This window comes from Bufo bufo, chromosome 2 (assembly GCF_905171765.1).
Source record: "Bufo bufo chromosome 2, aBufBuf1.1, whole genome shotgun sequence".
Lineage (NCBI taxonomy): Eukaryota > Metazoa > Chordata > Amphibia > Anura > Bufonidae > Bufo > Bufo bufo.
This window is the reverse complement of record NC_053390.1, coordinates 244,173,890-244,195,282: the sequence shown is the minus strand read 5'-3', so window position 1 is coordinate 244,195,282 and position 21,393 is coordinate 244,173,890. Positions and strand designations below refer to the sequence as shown.

General features: G+C 46.8%; 1 protein-coding gene across 1 annotated transcript in view; it reads right to left on the bottom strand.

Annotated features, from left to right (window-relative positions):
- The window catches only part of ANKLE2 (ankyrin repeat and LEM domain containing 2), a 97,837-nt gene that overhangs the window by 9,301 nt on the left and 67,143 nt on the right, over positions 1 to 21,393 (bottom strand). The window contains 4 exon segments of the mRNA XM_040416296.1: positions 1,046 to 1,694; positions 20,305 to 20,463; positions 20,466 to 20,494; positions 20,627 to 20,733. Coding sequence (XP_040272230.1) covers positions 1,046 to 1,694; positions 20,305 to 20,463; positions 20,466 to 20,494; positions 20,627 to 20,733 — 944 coding nt within the window.

Here is a 21,393-nt window from a genome sequence, read left to right as displayed (position 1 = left end):
GAAGTCTTCACCCTCTGTCCATTGCAGCAGGGTCGCCCCTTTAGCTGCTTGCACCGCAGTGGCAGGAAGCTGGAGAGGGGCTTGACGTGTGGGCGACCCTTACGCTGGTGGGATGCAGGGGAGCTGGGCTGCCCTGGTCCTCCTTGTCTTCAGTGGGGGAGGCAGCAGTGCGGATGACCGGCACTGGCGCAGCTCGACCCCGTGAAAAACAGTGAGGTCCAGGCGTCTGTTGTCCCTGTGCAAAAATAAAATAAAAAGATCTAAAGTAAAAAAAAAAAAAATGGAGAAAAAAAACAGCCCTGCAGAGCAGGGAGTGTCTTGCCTCCTTGGACACTAAGCAAAAACTGGCAGTCTCTCTCTCCAGGCTTAAAGTATAGCTGATGGAGGAGGGGCTTAACAGTTTTCACTTAGTGTCACGCCTCCTAGGGAGTTGAGGTATACCCAAGGTTTCCTGTGTCCCCCAAGGAATTGGGCGAGAAACACTTTTTGCCGTTTCCACACCAAAAAAATAAATAAAAAAATTTGCCCTGAAACTTGTAGGCCAAAAGCCCAGGAGAGGCATGACTGTTAGAGAGTAGGTCCACTGGTAGATGGGCCCGACATATTCGTGATCAAAAATACGCGTAAAGAACGTCGCTATGTTTATTTTAGTAGTCCAACAAGTAAAAAAATAAAGTTAGCTTCTATAACCACAGCGATCCCTACCAATCCAAAGAGCCCCAAACCCCCATCCAAATGGAGCAGCTGCCGCCTCATTCATTCTCTATGGGACCGCCAGAGATAGCTGAGTGCAGTGTCTGGCAGTCCAACAGAGAATTCAAGGAGAACCATGGATGATTGACCTGCCACTAGTCAGAAAGGAGAATTTACCCATGTTTGGATTGTGAGGGATCTAATGGAACGATGTTAACTTCTTCTAACATGACCGAGCAGCAACCTGACAAATGCCTGTGCAGACTCCAAATATATAGAACTGCCATGCTTTTAGGAGCAGCAGTGCAAGGTATTGCAGCTTTATCCCATTCACACTGTATAAGGTACATACCCAAGAAGGAACAGAAACCTATTACTTTGGTGTTTAGTTGGCGTTTTCATCACCAGTTGCACGTTGAGAGACCCTGAAAGAGAAATTGAGGAGGATGGCCCGTTGTTGGTCCCTGGGGATAAAGGCTGGTCCAACAGGATGGAACTGAGAAAAGGTTTATCAGTCTGCATTAACTCAGATGATTTTGTACTCATTGTAGGGCTGCTGGAGTCTAGATCATCATCATCATCATGATCAGAAACAGTCACCCTACTTAATCTTTGTGACATGCCACACTCCTCGTTTGGAGACTCGTTGGCTTCTTTTAGATCTGCCAATGACAGTTTTTCAAACTCTGCCATGAGATTGGACACAGGAGATAGCAATGCCTCTTCTAAACAATGCTGACGTCTATGTTCTCCAGGAAGGATTATCTCATTATTTAATGGACTGCAGTAGCCCCGCTTGGACCCATCATTGCAACTACTGCTTTGCAGGGGTGTTGTATCCATGATACACTCTGGCATTGTGATTGTCTCAGTAGAATTCAATGGCAGGCTATTTTTCAGGGCTGCATTCTGACGGTTTTTTATTTCTTCCAGACTCATATCGTCTTCATCATCTAAAAACGCTCCAACAGAAACAGAGTTGCAGGTTTTTTTGCCTTTTCCTGCAAAGAAAAATTATTTTTAAATACCCTGAAGTTAAATAACCAGATCATAATAGCTAAATGCATGTAAAACATACCTCTTTCATATACACCGCTGCAAACATGCCCATCTGAGGGGATATTTAAAAAGTGTCTCCAACAGAACTGTACTTACAACAAAAAAAAAATAAACCCAGAAATGAATGAGGGGAAAAAAAAAGGTAATATTTCAGTCTGCAAAGTTTTAGCTGATGTGTTTAAAGTACATGTGGCTTGGTTTTGCCTGGTGTCATTTGCAGTCAGATAAAGGTTTGCACTGCTCAGAAATTGGGCTTTAAAGGAAATGCGTCATCAGAAAATAACCTATTGTTAAAAACACATTTTTATGTTTAACATTTTTATAGAATTTTTTGTGATGTTATTTTTAGTTTTCTATGTCACTATAGTTGCACTGGCCACTAAGCCTAATAGGCGCCACTTCTTGGTCTGTACAGATCACTTTACTGAAGTTACCTGCTTACCTATACACATAGGTGATATAATTACAGGCAGGATTAGAATGACAGATAAGACAGGATTCACCATTAACAATGGGTTTTTTATAAAAGCTCATCTATTCTTCCCTAGTACAATGACCTCTGCACAGGTCACAGAGCAGGATTACAAAACTCTCCCATAGAGGTCAATGAAGTCCCCTCCTGACCATTGTGCCTATGGACCATGTGGCTGCCGTAAAGCAATTTTCATAATACTTTGTAAATGCTGTTAAGAACAGATCAGGCAAGATGGCAGCCCCAATAATCATGTTCAAGAAATCGAATTAAAAAAATCTGAAATCAGAAATTACAAACCAATTACAAAAAAAGGATGTGTCACTATATGGTTTTAAATTGAGGAAATGAGAGACAATGAACTTCTAGGTACATAGCACATCACGAGTCTCTGCAACGCAGACAAATAAGTGGGAGCCCCAATGTATAACACCAATTCCAAAAAGTTGGGAAACTGTATAAAATATAAATAAAATAAAACAATGTAATGATTTGCAAATCTCAGACCCACATTTTATTTGCAATAGACCATAGAATACATATCAGATGTGCAGCATTTTACCATTTCACAAACTTCTGTTAAAGGGGTTGTCACACGAAAAATATTCTACATTTTTGAAAACAGCACCTGGATCTGAATACTTTTGTAATTGCTTAGGCTACTTTCACACTAGCGTTTTTGCTGGATCCGGCAGGGCTCAGTAAAAACCCTTCTGTTACTGTTAATACAACCATCTGCATCCGTTATGAACGTATTATCTTGTACTATCTTGTATCTTGTATTATCTTTAACATAGCCAAGACAGATCAGTCATGAACTCCATAAAAAGTCAATGAGGGACGGATCAGTTTTTTTTATTGTGTCAGATAGTGTCAGAGTTAAACAGATCCGTCCCCATTGACTTGCATTGTGGGTCATGACAGATCAGTCTTGCTCCGCACCCCATGACAGAAAGCAAACTGCAGCATGCTGCGGTTTGCTCTCCGGTATGAACGCAACCAAACGGAATGGAATGCATTTTGGAGCATTCCGTTCTGTCCCCATTGACAATGAATGGGGACAAAACGGAAGCATTTTTCCGGTATTGAGTAGGATCGACCAATATAGATTTTTTAGAGCAGATACAGATAACCTGTGAACTTTCAGGCCGATAGCTTATACCAATATACTGTGCATTTTCATTTTTGAAAAAAAGTTAACATTTTCTGTTAAGGCGCTCACCACAGATTTTTTTTTTTTTTTTTGTATTTTAATAGTTTGGACTTTTAGGACGTGGCAGTATGTGATATGTTTATTTATTGTTAACATATTTTATATGTAAAATTGGGAAAGGGGGTGATTTATACTTAATATTTTGGTGTGTTTTTTTTACTTTTTATTTAATAACTAACTACACTGCTCAAAAAAATAAAGGGAACACAAAAATAACATCCTAGATCTGAGTTAATTAAATATTCTTCTGAAATACTTTGTTCTTTACATAGTTGAATGTGCTGACAACAAAAATCACACAAAAAAAAAAAAATGGAAATCAAATTTTTAAACCCATGGAGGTCTGGATTTGGAGTCGCACTCAAAATTAAAGTGGAAAAACACACTACAGGCTGATCCAACTTTGATGTAATGTCCTTAAAACAAGTCAAAATGAGTCTCAGTAGTGTGTGTGGCCTCCACGTGCCTGTATGACCTCCCTACAACGCCTGTGCATGCTCCTGATGAGGTGGCGGACGGTCTCCTGAGGGATCTCCTCCCAGACCTTGACTAAAGCATCTGCCAACTCCTGGACAGTCTGTGGTGCAACGTCACCGTTGTGCAACGTTGGTGGATAGAGCGAGACATGATGTCCCAGATGTGCTCAATTGGATTCAGGTCTGGGGAACGGGCGGGCCAGTCCATAGCATCAATGCCTTAGTCTTGCAGGAACTGCTGACACACTCCAGCCACATGAGGTCTAGCATTGTCTTGCATTAGGAGAAACCCAGGGCCAAACGCACCAGCATATGGTCTCACAAGGGGTCTGAGGATCTCATCTCGGTACCTAATGGCAGTCAGGCTACCTCTGGCGAGCACATGGAGGGCTGTGCGGCCCTCCAAAGAAATGCCACCCCACACCATTACTGACCCAATGCCAAACCGGTCATGCTGGAGGATGTTGCAGGCAGCAGAACGTTCTCCACGGCGTCTCAAGACTGTCACGTCTGTCATATGTGCTCAGTGTGAACCTGCTTTCATCTGTGAAGAGCACAGGGCGCCAGTGGCGAATTTGCCAATCTTGATGTTCTCTGGCAAATGCCAAACGTCCTGCACGGTGTTGGGCTGTAAGCACAACCCCCACCTGTGGACGTCGGGTCCTCATATCACCCTCATGGAGTCTGTTTCTGACCGTTTGAGCAGACACATGCACATTTGTGGCCTGCTGGAGGTCATTTTGCAGGGCTCTGGCAGTGCCTCTCTTGTTCCTCCTTGCACAAAGGAGGAGGTAGCGGTCCTGCTGCTGGGTTGTTGCCCTCCTACGGCCTCCTCCACGTCTCCTGATGTACTGGCCTGTCTCCTGGTAGCGCCTCCATGCTCTGGACACTACGCTGACAGACACAGCAAACCTTCTTGCCACAGCTCGCATTGATGTGCCATCCTGGATAAGCTGCACTACCTGAGCCACTTGTGGGTTGTAGACTCCGTCTCATGCTACCACTAGAGTGAAAGCACCGCCAGCATTTAAAAGTGACCAAAACATCAGCCAGGAAGCATAAGAACCGAGAAGTGGTCTGTAGTCACCACCTGCAGAACCACTCCTTTATTGGGGGTGTCTTGCTAATTGCCTATAATTTCCACCTGTTGTCTATCCCATTTGCACAACAGCATGTGAAATTGATTGTCACTCAGTGTTGCTTCCTAAGTGGACAGTTTGATTTCACAGAAGTGTGATTAACTTGGAGTTACATTGTGTTGTTTAAATGTTCCCTTTATTTTTTTGAGCAGTGTATTTCCCACCTTAGGGGCCAGAGCCTGGGATCTTTTAATCCCTTGTCCTATTCACCCTAATAGAGCTCTATTAGGGTGAATAGGATCTTACACTCTACCTGCTGCTCTGTGCATAGTGCACACAGCAGCAGGGAGATTACCATGGCAGCCAGGGCTTCAGTATCGTCCTGGCTGCCATGGTAACCGATCTGAGCCCCAGGATTACATGCTGGGGCTCCGATCAGAAGCTGCCACCGTCACCAATGAAGAGGAGGGGGGGGGGGGGGGAACCCTGTGGCCACTGCCACCAATGATTTTAATACTGGAGGGGAGAGGGTTTGGGGGGGGGCACACTGCGCCACCAATGATTTTAATACTGGGGAGGGCGCACTGCGCCACCAATGATAATAAACGTTTAATACAGGAGGCGGGTGTGTCGGTGCAGAATCACATAGCTGGCACCCTGCCTCTGACAGGGAGCTGCGATCAGCAGTTAACCCCTCAGGTGCCAAAATGCCGCTGATTGCAGCTTCCTGTTATATAGCTGGGCATCGCCTCCTGTATTTGTATGAATTATAATTTGTAGCGCAGTGCGCCCGCCCCTCCTCCAGTCTCTCCTCATTGGCAGCGCTGCACAGGGAAAGGGGGGGGGGGGGGGGGGGGGGGGGGGAGGGGAGAGAGAGCGACTCCTTCTCCCCTGTGCTGCTGAGGGAACACGAGCGCGCTGACAGCACGCTGGACGCATTATCGGCAAGGTTAGATGCAGATACTGGTAACATTGAAAATCATGAATATCAGCCGATAATATCGGTAACTCTGATAACCGGTCGATCTCTAGTATTGAGATCTCTAGTAAATACTACCTGTTATGCGCCATAATGACCGCCATAAAATTCAGGGAGTGTTGGACCCACATTCATGTTGGATCCACTCTGCCTTTTTCCATTTTTTGTGCCAAAATAGCCTCCATTGCAAGGGATGCAGGTACCAACATGCATGCTGAGCCCACTCTATACCCTTCCTCTATACCCTTTTGGCACAAAAAATGGAAAAAGGCAGAGTGGATCCAACATGCATGTGGGTCCAACACTCCCTGAATTTTATGGCGGTCATTATGGCGCATAACAGGTAGTATTTAGTGTTAGGACCCATCTAACAGAGATCGCCTTGACGTTCGGCAGACGGGATTAGATGGTTTTGTACAAAATGCATTGTCCAAGCATCTCGCTTTTATAAATAAGCGTAGTATTAGCACCATAATTTTTGTAAGCATTGTTGTACTTTGTCCGATTTGCAGAGTGCTGCGGCATTGTCTTTTTTTCCCCCTCTAGGTCTTTACCATGGCAACATGCATCTGCGCACTGGGAGGTGCTGACTAACCCCCTTTTTTTGCAGATAATAAAAAATTGAGTATAACGTCCAAGTTAATCACTGAAATCTCTATATAGCACCACCTGCTGTTTATTTTCTCTCTAAATTATCTGTCCAGCTCACTGAGGTGGACGCAGATGCTCAGTTCCATACTTCAACTGCCACCAGCTGCAGCAGACAGCACAAGTCTTCTGAGAAAGGACACGTACCCTAAGCTGCCAACTTAACCACTTCCCATCTGGGCCATTTGCCCCCTTCCTGACCAGGCCTAAATTTTGCAAATCTGACATCTCACTTTATGTGGTAATAACTTTGAAAAAAGGAGATTTTTTGTGAAACTCACCTGTAAAAATCTTTTTCTCGTCTTTTCCATTGGGAGACACAGACCATGGGTATAGCTTAGGCCATTACTAGGAGGAGACACTATGCAAATAAGAAAGAACAGCTCCTCCTCCACTGGCTATACCCCCATGCTCCAACAGGAGGACCTCAGTGCGTGCAAAAGCAGTAGGAGACCAAATAGTAACAAAGAAAAACTGAACCGAGGAACACCGCCATCGGGCCGTTAACCATAAGGTCCCAATAGAATAGAACCAACCCCTCCTGCAACGGACAAGAATGGGTGGGAGCTGTGTCCCCCAATGGAAAAGACGAGAAAAAGATTTTACAGGCGAGTTTCACAAAAAAAAAAAAAAAAATCTCCTTTTCTCGCCCATTCCATTGGGGGACACAGACCATGGGACGTCCTAGAGCAGTCCATGGGGTGGGAAGACCAGCACCACCAGAGGGAAAACGTCCAATGGTTAAACAGGAACCACAGCCTGCAATACCTTGCGCCCTAGGGCAGCATCAGCCGATGACAGAGTGCAGCTTGTAGAACTTTGTAAAGGTATGTAAGGACGACCAGGTGGCCGCCTTACAAAGCTGTGATGTAGAGGCTCGATTGCGGCTAGCCCAGGAGGCCCCAACCGCCCTGGTGGAGTGCGCGGCAACCCCCGCTGGGGGAACCCTACCCCGGGATCGATAGGCCATGGCAATAGTCGACTGAATCCACCGAGCCACAGTGACCTTGGAGGCCACCAGGCCCTTACTAGGCCCCTCGGGAACCACAAAAAGGGAGTCCGAGCGGCGAAATGGGGCAGTAACCGACAGGTACACCTGCAAAGCACGGACAACATCCAGAGAATGGAGAGCGCGCTCCTTGGGGTTCGCCGGAGCAGGGCAAAAGGATGGCAGGACAATGTCCTCATTAAGGTGGAAGGCGGAGACCACCTTGGGCAAAAAAGAAGGGACTGGACGCAGTACCACCTTATCCCTGTGGAAGACCAAAAAGGGCTCCTTAGAGGAAAGGGCAGCCAGCTCCGATACCCTCCTGATAGAGGTGATGGCCACCAAAAATACCACCTTCCAAGTGAGAAGACTCAGGGAAATGTCCCTCAGGGGCTCAAAAGGAGCCGCCTGGAGAGAAGACAGAACCAGGTTCAGATCCCAGGGGGGCAGAGGAGGGACATACGGAGGGACCGAATGCGCCACCCCCTGCAGGAAGGTCCTCACCGGACCCAGCAGAGCCAGGGAGCGCTGAAAGAAAATAGCCAGAGTGGAGACCTGACCCTTCAGAGAGCTCAGGGACATTCCCATCTCAAGACCCGACTGGAGAAAGGACAGGACCACCGGAACGGAGAAACGAAGGGGAAAAACACCTAATCTTCTCGCAAAAGGCAAGAAAGGCCTTCCAGGTACGATAGTATATCTGGGAGGAAGCTGGTTTCCTGGCTTTGATCATGGTCTTCACGACAGAGTCCGAGAAGCCCCTCCTCTTCAAGATGGTGGTCTCAACAGCCACGCCGTTAAACGAAGCGGCTGTAAATTCTGGTGGAAGAGATGTCCTTGAGACAGCAGGTCCTCCCTGAGAGGAAGAGGCCACGGAACGTCCGCCAGCATCCGAGTGACCTCCGAGAACCAGGCACGGCGAGGCCAAATCGGGGGCGATGAGGACGGTCGGGATTCCTTCTGCCACGACTCTGCGAAGAACTTTTGGGAGTAGATGCAGTGGTGGGAAGACAGAGAAGCGCAAAGTGCTGCCACGGAGACACCAGAGCATCCACCCCGTACGCCTCCGGATCCCGAGCCAGGAAAGTGGGAAACTTGTTGTTGAGTCTGGACGTCATCAAGTCCACGTCCGGGCGGCCCCAACGGCAACAGATGTCCTCGAATACGTCCGGATGCAGAGACCACTCTCCCGGATCCACCCTGTTGCGGCTGAGAAAGGTCTGCAGTGTACATCCCAGGGGTTGAAAACTGGACAATATTGGAACGTGAGCCTCCGCCCACTGGAGGATCCTCTTCACCTGCTGCATCACCGGCCGGCTGCAGGTTCCGCCCTGATGATTGATGTAGGCCATGGCTGTGGCAATGTCCAACTGGATCCTTACTGGGAGACCCGCTAGGAGGGGGGTCCAATGAGACCGAGGAAAATTGCTCTGAGCTCCAGTATGTTGATCAGAAGGCGGGCATCCACCTCTGACCACAGCCCCTGAACCGTCCGAGCCCGGAGAATGCCGCCCCAACCCAGGAGACTGGCATCGGTGGTGACGACTGTCCAGGAGATCGGGAGGAAGGATTTTCCCGAAGTCAGATTCTGAGGGGACAGCCACCACGGAAGATCCATGCGAACCCGAGGAGGAAGGCGGATCCAAGAATCCAGACCCCTTGATGTCCTGTCCCAGGAGGACAGGATCGCCTGCTGCAGAGGCTGCGTGTGAAACTGGGCAAAGGGGACTGCCTCGAAGGAGGCCACCATAAGCCCCAGAACCTGCATGCACTCCCGGATGGAGAGACACAGGGAGTGCAGAAGGCGAGACACAGACTCCCGAATCCGTGAGAACTTGCAATCCGGGAGGAATACCCAGGCTGCAGTAGTGTCCATAATCATTCCCAGGAAGGTCACCCTCTGGGAAGGCCGGAGAGAGGACTTCGGGAAGTTGATCAGCCAGCCGAACTGTTGCAGAGTCTGAACAGAGATCCTGACGCTGTCTTCGGCCTGGAGACGAGATGGAGCCTTTATCAGTATGTCGTCCAGGTAGGGCAGCAGAGATATGCCCCTGGTACGGAGAAGCGCCATGAGCATGGCCAAGATTTTTGTGAATACCAGCGGGGCTGTCGCCAGCCCAAAGGGAAGGGCGACGAACTGATAATGACGGTCGCCAATGGCGAAGCGCAGGAATCTGAGGTGAGATTCTGCGATAGGGACATGCAGATAGGCATCCCGGATGTCCACTGACGCAAGGAACTCCACTGGAAGAAGAGAAGCAATAACTGAGCGGATGGATTCCATCCAGAACCTCCGCACCCGCAGGGACTTGTTTAATAGCTTCAGGTCTAGGACCGGACGCAATGATCCCTCCTCCTTTGGCACTACAAAGAGATTTGAGTAGAAACCTGCCCCCTGTTCCTCCAGAGGAACTGGGACAACTACTCCCCAGACCAGAAGGGAAGAAACCGCTTGTAAAAGGGCCGAAGCTCGGGCTGGATCCCCTGGAACCCGAGAAGGAAAGAAACGTTCGAGGTGTGGAAACGAATTTTATCTTGTAACCGGAAATTACAATTTCCAGGGCCCAGGCGTCTTGAACGTGAGCTCTCCAGACCTATTGAAAGGAAGCGGTGGGGGCGCCCCTTCAGGCTGAGGACTGCTTTGGAACCGCAGGGCGGGCAGAACTCCCTTGGAATTGTGTCCGTGGGCGCCAGGAAGGTTGAGGCTTAAAGGAAGGCTTCTTGCGGGAGTCCTGAAAGCCGCCGGAGGAGGGGGCTGTCGCAGACCTGGAGGAGGAGGAGAAGCGCCGAAAGGACTGGTTTCTAGAGCCAGAGGGGCGGGCTCTGAAAACGCACTTGGATCTAGACTGGGGCAGGTGTGTACTCTTGGCCCCCCCCCGTAGCGTCAGAGATAATCTCATCCAGCTTAGCACCAAAGAGCCTGGAGCCCGCAAAGGGGAGGTTAGTGAGGGAGCACTTGGAGGAAGCGTCGGCGTTCCAGACCTTCAACCAGACCTCCCTGCGCTGCGTGACAGAGAGGGCCGAAATCCGCGCAAAGAGTGCTGACGTCCAATGAGGCCTCACAGAGGAATGTTGTCGCCTGGGACATCTGGAGGACGAAGTTCAGGGTGTCCGCAGATGCATCCTGCTCCGCGAGGTCCTGATGATTGCGTTGCAACCACACCGAAAGCACCCTGGCTACCCAGGCCGAGGCGAACGCGGGCCGCAGACCTGTGCCCGCCAGAGTGAAGATGGCTTTGGAAAGAGTCCAAATGCCTGTCAACAGAGTCCTGTAGGGAGGACCCATCCAGGACTGGTATTGCCGTATTCTTAGCCAGATTGGCCACCGGCGGGTTGACCTTAGGAGGAGAAGACCACTGCTGCACATTATCTGCCGGGAAAGGATAAAGAGTATCCATGCGCCTTGTGGCAGAAAAACAGTGATTAGGGCGCTCCCAAGCCTTTGAAAGGACCTTGGCGAACTCGCCATGAATGGGGAATGTGACTGCCTCCGGTTTTCCGGAGTGGAAAAGGGGAAATTCCTGGCTACTAGTAGAAGGAGGTTCCCCCTGGATGTCAAAGGTGTCACGGACCGCCGTGACCAAGTCTGCCACCATGGTGGAGAGCTTAGGCGAGGGTTCTGGCTCAGTGTCCTCGTCCAAGCCGGACCTTTCCCCTTCAGACCTGTAGTCCCTGTGAGGGGGAGAGGCTGAACACGCTTCCAGGTGAGGATGGGGGGGGGAAGCAGAGTCATCCGAGGAGGGATGCTGCTGCGTACGCTGCCTCTTAACGGTCGAGCGTCCTCTGTGGGGGGGCACCGGGAGGTGGAGCGGTGCTACCCACAGGATCCGTGGCCGCCATGCATTCCATAAAGGCCATGGCTGCGTGTGAGACTTGGGCCAAGTCCGCTGCCGTCCTAGATATGGCAGAGGCCCAGGATGGCTCCGCGGGCTCTGAAGGGGCGGTGGAGGGACTGGGCTGGATTGGAGGAGGGGGGAGGATGATCCTGTCCTGAGGCAAGGCAAGAGTCACAGGATCCAGTAACCGATAGTGGCAGGCGGCATACCTTACAGGATCCCAGCGGGACCAGAGTTGCCGCCTTAGATTTTTGGGGAGCCCCACGTTTAGGCATGATGGCGACAATCCCAGAGTCAGGGTCTCCAAGCTTTGCAGAACGCTACAATCCTACCGTGACCTGTGAGGAGCTGGAGGAGCAGCCAGGCGTGGAGCAGTGCTGAGGCAAAGCTGAAGCGCCAGAGCAGACGCGATAGGCTCCGCCCCCCAGTCGAGTCACAGATCGCGCGCGGGAAATACAAAAAAAAGGCAGACCCCGGCTCCAAAAATGGCGTCCACCGCCAGGAATGAAGGGGGTCAAAAGCCCCCCGCGCAAACAGTAAAAGGCGCAGCAGCAAGGCGCTGCGAATAATCACAGCCCCAAAAAGGAATCCCTCCTCCCTCTCAATCCAGCTCACCCTGATCCACAGGTAAGCCCTAAAGCAACGCGTCACACAGCTAGTACGGGGGGAGGGGGAGATTGCAGGAGAGCCGATGTACTTATCCGAGTCCTGCAGTCTTCACCCTCTGTTCCGGACCAGCAGGGTCACCTCTTCAGTCATCTGGCACAAGGATAGAGGGCAGGAGTAGGTGACCCCGGATCTGGTAGGCCACCGGAGCTGCAGGTCGAGCCCGGTTCCACTTATCTTCTGGGGGGAAAGGGAGGTAGCCGGGGACGCTCACTCCACTGAGAGACCAGGGACGCCATGCGACCCTGCGTCCTTTATTGAGAAAACAAACAAACAGGAGAAGAGAAAAATTACAGGGACAACCCTGCAGGAGCAGGAGTGTCACCTCCTTATCCGACACTAAGCTAAAACTGAGGTCCTCCTGTTGGAGCATGGGGGTATAGCCAGTGGAGGAGGAGCTGTTCTTTCTTATTTGCATAGTGTCTCCTCCTAGTAATGGCCTAAGCTAACTATACCCATGGTCTGTGTCCCCCAATGGAATGGGCGAGAAAACTTATTTATCCAAGCCATTCAGAGATTGTTTTCTCGTGGCACATTGTACTTCATGCTAGTCATAAATTTGAGTCAATATATTTCACCTTTATTTATGAAAAAAGCCAAAATTTAGCAAAAATTTCAATTTCTCAGATTTTAAAACAGAAAGTGATACCTCATAAAATATTTCTTACTTAACATTCCCCAAATGTCTAATTTACTGTATTGTTCGCCCTATAAGACGCACCGGCCCATAAGACGCACCTAGGTTTTTGAGGCGGAAAATAAGGAAAACATTTTTTTTTAACCAAAAGGTGTACTTTTGGTGGTTTTGAACTAATGGTGGTCTGTGCATGACACTATTATGGGGGATCTGTGGATGGCACTGGTACGGGAAGGGGGAATCTGTGGATGGCACTGGCACGGGGAGGGGGAGGATCTGTGGATGGCACTGTTATGGGGGGGGGGGATCTGTGGATGGCACTGTTATGGGGGGGGGGGCTGTGGATGGCACTGTTATGGGGGGGGGGGGTCTGTGGATGGCACTGTTATGGTGGGGGGGGGGTTCTGTGGATGGCACTGTTATGGGGGGGGGGTCTGTGGATGGCACTGTTATGGGGGGGATCTGTGGATGGCACTGTTATGGGGGGGGGGGATCTGTGGATGGCACTGTTATGGGGGGGGGGGTCTGTGGATGGCACTGTTATGTGGGGGGGGGGGGTCTGTGGATGGCACTGTTATGGGGGGGGGTCTGTGGATGGCACTGTTATGGGGGGGGGTCTGTGGATGGCACTGTTAAGGGGGGGGGGGTCTGTGGATGGCACTGTTATGGGGGGGGGGTCTGTGGATGGCACTGTTATGGGGGGGGGGGGGTCTGTGGATGGCACTGTTATGGGGGGGGGGGGGGGTCTGTGGATGGCACTGTTATGGGGGGGGGGGGGGGTCTGTGGATGGCACTGCTATATATGTGTCACCCACAGATCCTCCACCCCATAATAGTGGCATCCACAGATGCCCTAATATACCATAGCTAAACCTGTGGGAGGGTGGAGGGGCCGGTGTCATGAAAATGCGGTGGGGCCAGTGCGGTCACTGTACTCTGGGCCCCACCGCTCGCTCACTTCCTTAATGCCTAAACATTTTATAATAGCTTTAATTGACGTTCCGATCCCCAGCCCCATCTGTACTACCGTACTTACTAAAATGTCCTGTAGCAGGCAGAGCAGGGCGGACGGCCGGGAATTAACTGATGTCACGTGATGTGCCTGCGCCGCCTAATTTATGAATGAAGTAGGCGGCGCAGGCACATGACGTCAGTGAGTTACGGCCGGTCGCCCACCCTGCCTGCTACAGGACATTTAGTAAGTATGGTAGTACAGATGGGGCTGGGGATCGGAACTTCAATTAAAGTTATTATAAAATGTTTAAGCAATAAAGCAGTGAGTGAGCAGCGGGGACTGGGAGTACAGTGACCGCACCGCCCCGCCGCATTTTCATGACACCGGCCCCTCCCCCTGTCCAGATGATGCATCGCAGACTGGCGATGTAAAATGACAGCATTTGCCCCTATAGGACTAAAAAAGTGCGTCTTATGGGGCGAAAAATACGGTATGTTGGCATCATTTTGGAAATGTAATTAGATTTTTTTTAGGACGTTCGAAGGATTAGCAGTTTAGAAGCAATTCTTAAAAATTTTTAAGAAAATTGCCAAAACCCACTTTAAAGGACCAGTTCAGGTCTGAAGTCACTTTGTGGGGCCTACATAGTGGATACCCCCATAAATGACCCCATTATAGAAACTATACCCCTCAAGTAACTTAAAACCGATTTAACAAACTTTATTAACCCTTAGGCGTTCCACAAGAAATAAAGGAAAATGGAAATCAAATTTTTAAATTTCACTTTTTTGGCAGATTTTTCATTTTAATCCATTTTTTTCTTTTACACACATCAATGGTTAACAGCCAAACAAAACTCAAAATTTATTCCCCAGATTCTAGGGTTTACAGAAACACCCCCACATGTGGGTCCTAAACAGCTGTATGGGCACACGGCAGGGCGCAGAAGAAAAAGGAGCGCCACATGGTTTTTAGATGCCATGTCTTATTTGGAAGTCCCCCCTGGTGCACCCTTACAGTAGAAACTCCCAAGAAGTGACCCCATTTTGGAAACTAGGGGAGATAAGGTGCCAGTTTTAATTGGTATCATTTTTGGGTACATATGATTTTTTGATCATTCATTATATCACTTTGTGGGCAAGGTGACCAAAAAAATTGGTTGTTTTTAGCACAGTTTATTAATTTTTACAGCGTTCACCTATTGGGTTCGGTCAAGTGACATTTTTATAGAGGCAGATCGTTACGGACGTGGCGATACCCAATATGTATACTTTTTCTTATTTATTTAAGGTTTTACACAATAATAGCATTTTTGAAACAAAAAAAATTATGTTTTAAAACCCCTAAGGACTCAGCCCTATTTCACCTTAAGGACTTGGCCATTTTTTGCAAATCTGACCAGTGTCACTTTAAGTGCTGATCACTTTAAAACGCTTTGACTTATCCAGGCCGTTCTGAGATTGTTTTTTTCGTCACATATTGTACTTCATGACACTGCTAAAATTGGGTCAAAAAAGTTAATTTTTTTGGCATAAAAAAATACCATATTTACCAAAAATTTTGAAAAATTTGCAAATTTCAAAGTTTCAGTTTCTCTACTTCTGTAATACATAGTAATACCCCCAAAAATTTTGATGACTTTACATTCCCCATATGTCTACTTCATGTTTGTAGCAATTTGGGATTGATATTTTATTTTTTGGGGATGTTATAAGGCTTAGAAGTTTAGAAGCAAATCTTGAAATTTTTAGAAATTTACAAAAACCAAATTTTTAGGGACCACTACAAGGTCTGAAGTCACTTTGCGAGGCTTACATAATAGAAACCAGCCCAAAAATGACCCCATTCTATAAACTACTCCCCTCAAGGTATTCAAAACTGATTTTACAAGCTTCGTTAACCCTTTAGGGTATTGCACAAGAGTTATTGGCAAATGGGGATGAAATTTGAGAATTTCATTTTTTTGCCTAATTTTCCATTTTACCCATTTTTTCCACTAACAAAGCAAGGGTTAACAGCTAAACAAGACTGTATCTTTATTGCCCCGACTCTGCCGTTTACAGAAACACCCCATATGTGGCCCTAAACTACTGTACGGCCACACAGCGGGGCGTAGAGTGAAAGGTGCGCCGTATGGTTTTTGGAAGCCAGATTTTGCTGGACTGTTTTTTTTGACACCATGTCCCATTTGAAGCCCCCCTGATGCACCCCTAGAGTAGAAACTCCATAAAAGTCGACCCCATCTAAGAAACTACACCCTCAAGGTATTTCAAAACTGATTTTACAAACTTTGTTAACCCTTAGGTGTTGCACAAGATTTAATGGAAAATAGAGATACAATTTCAAAATTTCACTTTTTTTGGCAGATTTTCCATTTTAATATTTTTTTTTCAGTAACAAAGCAAGGGTTAACAGCCAAACAAAACTCATTATTTATGGCCCTTATTCTGTAGTTTACAGAAACACCCCATATGTGGTCGTAAAACGCTGTACGGGCACACGGCAGGGCGCAGAAGGAAAGGAATGCCATACGGTTTTTGGAAGGCAGGTTTTGCCTGGACTGGTTTTTTTTGACACCATGTCCCATTTGAAGCCCCCCCTGATGCACCCTTAGAGTAGAATGAGTGACCTCATTTTAGAAACTACGGGATAGGGTGGCAGTATTGTTGGTACTAGTTTAGGGTACATGTGATTTTTGGTTGCTCTATATTACACTTTTTGTGCGGCAAAGGTAACAAGAAATAGCTTTTTGGCACGTTTTTTTTTTTTTGTTATTTACAACATTCATCTGACAGGTTAGATCATGTGGTAATTATATAGAGCAGGTTGTCACGGACACGGTGATACATAAATAAAAAAAAGGTATACATATTAGGTAAGTTTTTATACAATAACTTCATTTTTAAAACCAAAAAAAGTTTTAGTGTCTCCATAGTCTAAGAGCCATAGTTTTTTCAGTTTTTGGGCGATTATCTTGAGTAGGGTCTCATTTTTTTTGCGGGATGAGATGACGGTTTAATTGGCACTATCTTTGGGTGCATATGACTTTTTGATCGCTTGTTATACACTTTTTGTGACGTAAGATGACAAAAAATTGCTTTTTTTTACACCGTTTTTTTTTTTTTTTTTTTTTACGGTGGTCATCTGAGGGGTTAGATCTTGTGATATTCTTATAGAGCGTCGATACGGACGCGGCGATACCTAATATGTATACTTTATTTTTATTTATGTAAGTTTTTACACAATGATTTCATTTTTGAAACAAAAATCATGTTTTAGTGTTTCTTTAGTCTGAGAGCCATAGTTTTTTCAGTTTTTGGGCGATTATCTTGGGTAAGGTATGATTTTTGTGGGATGAGATGACTGTTTGATTGGTACTATTTTGGCGTACATGTGACTTTTTGATCACTTTTATTACCTTTTTTGGGAAGTAAGGTGGGCAAAATTTCAATTTTCATAGTTTTTATTTTTTTATTTTTATGGTGTTCACCGTGCGGGGAAAGTAACATGACCGTTTTATAGATCAGGTCGTTACGGACGCGGCGATACCTAATATGTGTAGTGTATTTTATTTTTTTTAATTTTTATTCAGTGATGAATGTTTTTTTTTTATCTTACTTTTTTCACTTTTTTTAAACTTTTTTTTTTGACCCAGAACCCACTTGGTTCTGGAAGATCCAGTGGGTCTGATGTCTGTATAATACAGTACAGTACAATATATATTGTCCTGTACTGTATTTTACTTACACAGAACAGATCTATGCTTTTTAGCACAGATCTGTTCAGCACCATAGACAGACAGGGACGCCTGAGCAGGCGTCCTGTTGCCATGGGAACCCTCCCCGTCTGCTCAGAACTTCGCAGACGGGGAAGGGTAAGCACAGGGCTGAGGGGGGCTCTCTGGGGGCTCTCTCCTCTCCATCGGGGGGCTGCAAAGGCACAGCAGCCCCCCGATGGAGAGGGAGGGAGCTCCCTGACCGACTACAGTTAACTTTTTCCATACAGCGGTCCGTACGGACCGCGGTATGGAAAGGGTTTAAACGGCTGACATCTGCACAGATGTCAGCCGTTTATACCAGGGTGCCAGCAATGTGCTGGCCACCCTGGTATAACCACTAGAAGCCAACGATCATTCATGGGGAGGCGGGCGGGGGATCGCGATCCCGCCTGCCGCACCGCCCGCCTCCCGCACCGCATGCGACACCCCCCCCCCACACCACCCGCCGGCATAAAATCGTGCAGAGGGTGCAGAAAAATATTGATTATAGGCACTCAAAAGTTTCTGATCCCCGCGGTCAGGGACCGCGGGCATCAGAAACTGCAAAAAGCGCAGCAAAACCGCAGGTCTGAATTGACCTGCGGTTTGCTGCGATCGCCGACACGGGGGGGTCACATGACCCCCCCGGCGTTGTCACAGGATGCCGGCTTGAAGGATTTCAGCCGAAATCCCGTTCCGTTTAACCCCTCGGGCGCCGGAATACTGAGTTCAAGTTAGGACGTACCGGTTACGCGCTGCTGAGTCCTTAAGGACTCGGGAAATAGGGCGTACCGATACGCCCTGCGTCCTTAAGGGGTTAATGTGTCCATGTTCTGAGAGCTATTTTTTATTTTTTATAACGATTTTCTTATGTAGGAGCTCATTTTTTGCGGAATGAGGTCACGGTTTTATTGGTACCATTTTGTGGGACATATGCCTTTTGATCACTTTGTGTTGCACTTTTGTGATGTAAGGTGACAAAAACTGCTTTTGACAGTATTATTTTTTTTATGGTGTTTATCGGACTGGGTCGATCATGTGATATATTTATAGAGTCGACCGCTCACAGACGCGCAATACCAAACATGCCTATTTTATTTTTTCTATTTTCAACATTTTTAAAAAAAAAAATTACATGGGGAATTTTTATTTTTTTTTTTTACATGTGAAACCTTTTTTTAATTTTTTATTTTACACTTTTCGTCCCCCATAAGGTCATGTCATACAAAACCTCTGGGGGACATTTAAACTCGTTTGAGCGCTGTGTATACAGCGATCTAGAAGGCAGGGACACCTGGGCAGTTGTCCCTGCCTTCTCTGAGGATTGCCCTGCTGTCAACTGACATTGGATAACCCATTTAGGTGCATATAGGGTGGGCCCAAGACTTCTAGTCTCCTTGATTGTGCAGGAACCCTGGCCTTGTCAGTCATCTTACCTGGCCCCGTCAATCAAGGACATGGAGGGGCTGGTAGGGAGGACCAAATGTGCACAGAGCAACTTGGGCCCAACCCTGGTGCACTTAACTGCTAATTTGCATATGGAATAAAAGTACTCTTTCTCCAGAATGAAGCAACGGAATGTTACATTCGAAGAGGTAGCCCTACAAGGCATTGTTCTAGGTTTAATCGCGAGTTTCCTGGTGACAGATTCCCTTTAAACTCCTATTGCTCAAGGGTCAAAATGTCAACATCTATTATTACTAATTTCTATGCCATTGTAGTACTCATTTTACAAACGCTATTTGGCAACACATTGACATATCCGACCTTTTAGCTTGGCAAATATTTTCATGCATAACTACTCATTGTCTGGAGAACCAAGACATTGGCTATGTACAACCTTCGGGGGCTTTTTTTTTAAATTTTATTGCATTTTACTCATTTAGGGCTAAAGATCCTTTTTCAATTGGTCTTTATTAAAAATACTGAGCCGTTCTGTCACAAAGGGGATAACAGTTTTTCGAGCCATGTGCATTTTACTTTCATCTAATAACCCTCATCTCTAAATTACTAACTGGTCATAAACACTTATTTAAGCCCATATTCTTATCAGTACGAAAAGGATTGAACTTTGATAAATGTTTATAAAGTCTGAAAGCAGAATAAGGAGCCCGTCGGCTCCCTGCCTGACGGAGCAGAGAGAAAATTCAGACCCTGCTAGTAGAGCATCTCAGCTCTGTACAGAGAAAAGGACACAATAAAAATATTTTTTAATAAAGACAAAATTGAAAAAAATATTTTTAGCTCATAAGTACAATGCACTCGTAAGAAGATCGTCCCCAAACTGGGGCAAACTTAAAGAGGACCTGTCAATTACGATAAAACAATCTAATACTGTGTATACAGACATGGAGAGCGGAGCCCAGGGATCTCCCTGCACTTACTATTATCCCTGGGCGCCGCGCCGTTCTCCAGGTATGGGCTCCATTATCTTCAGATTTTCGCCTCAACCGGGAGGAGCCTACTCTTGTTCTCCTGGGCGTCTCCTTCTCCCAGGCTGTAGCGCTGGTCAATCGCAGCGCTCAGCTCATAGCCCTGAGAGAACAGGAGACGCCCAGGAGAACAAGAGCAGGCTCCTCCTGGTTGAGCCGAAAATCTGAAGATACCGGAGCCTATATTGGGAGAACGGAGCGACGCCCGGGATAATAGTAAGTGCAGGGAGATCCCTGGGCGCCGCTTCCATGTCTGTATACTTAGTTTAGATTTTTTATTGTAATGAAAGGTCCTCTTTAATAACGTAAAAAAATAAATAATAAAAATCACTGTTTCTTATAGTGGAACTACAGATGATTAGAACTAATGTCAATTTACAATGTGGTTAGCAAGTCAAACTAAAATAGGGTTACCTGCTGGGGATGGAGTCTTATATTTGTTGCAAATCTCATGATCTTGTTCAGGCTGCATCCGCTCACTTGTTTCCTTTTTACCAAGATATTCCTCAAGCTTCTCCAAACCATCCTGGGAAGAAAGATCAACAAAACCACCAAGAAATTCCCAATATTCACCCATGGGACATCCAGCTCATGAGCAAGCTCCCTGGGGGTGACGAACACGGAGGAAAAAAAAAATATATAAAAATTGACAAGGTCAGCTTATGATTCAGGGGAAATGCAGCTTCCAAATTAGAACTATATTCATGTACAATACGGAAGAGAAATTGAATGTTACCTTCCAACTCTCTCCTCGCCTCTCTCTGGTCTGTTTTTTCTGACATTATGATAAAGTCCAGCCCTTTCCCGTGGTGGAGTCTTCCAAATCCTTCTAAAATCCTCAGCCTAAAACAAATTCATGAAAATGAATACTAGGTTAGAGTAAATATTTTTTTTAATTAAAACAAAAACGATCTAATGTTGACATCACTGTAAATATACCCACCCACAGAATTAGGTTGGGGGTCACATCACATTTTTGCCCTACATTTAACATACTTTGGAGGGGGGGGGGGGATGCAAAAGTTCAGTACACCACGCTTTTCCACCCTGCCAAGTCCAGAACAATGTATACGTTACATGAAGCTATCATGGTGACGGATGACAGTCTATAGAACCCCTCTGAGGCTTCCATTTAACGTATACGTTTAACGTAAGACAAAACGTGATGTGAACCCAGCATAACGTTGTCATGTCAATTTTAGAGTATAATGAACACTGTAAAAACAAAACCTAAAAACATTTTTTCACCCAAATAATTTTCCTCTTTTCCAAAACAAGCCATGATAAATAAAAAAAGTTAAAAAAAACTTATCACACAAAATATAACCCCTTATATGACTATATGAACTAAAAATTTTAAAAGTTACAGCAGTTGGAAGGCAGAAAGGAAAATAATTAAAGTGCATAATGAAAATAGGCCCAGTCCTTAAAAGACTCATAGGTTGCAGGTCCCAGAGAGCCACCTTTAGAACAGGCTCGCTAAGCGAAAGGAAGCAGAAAGCC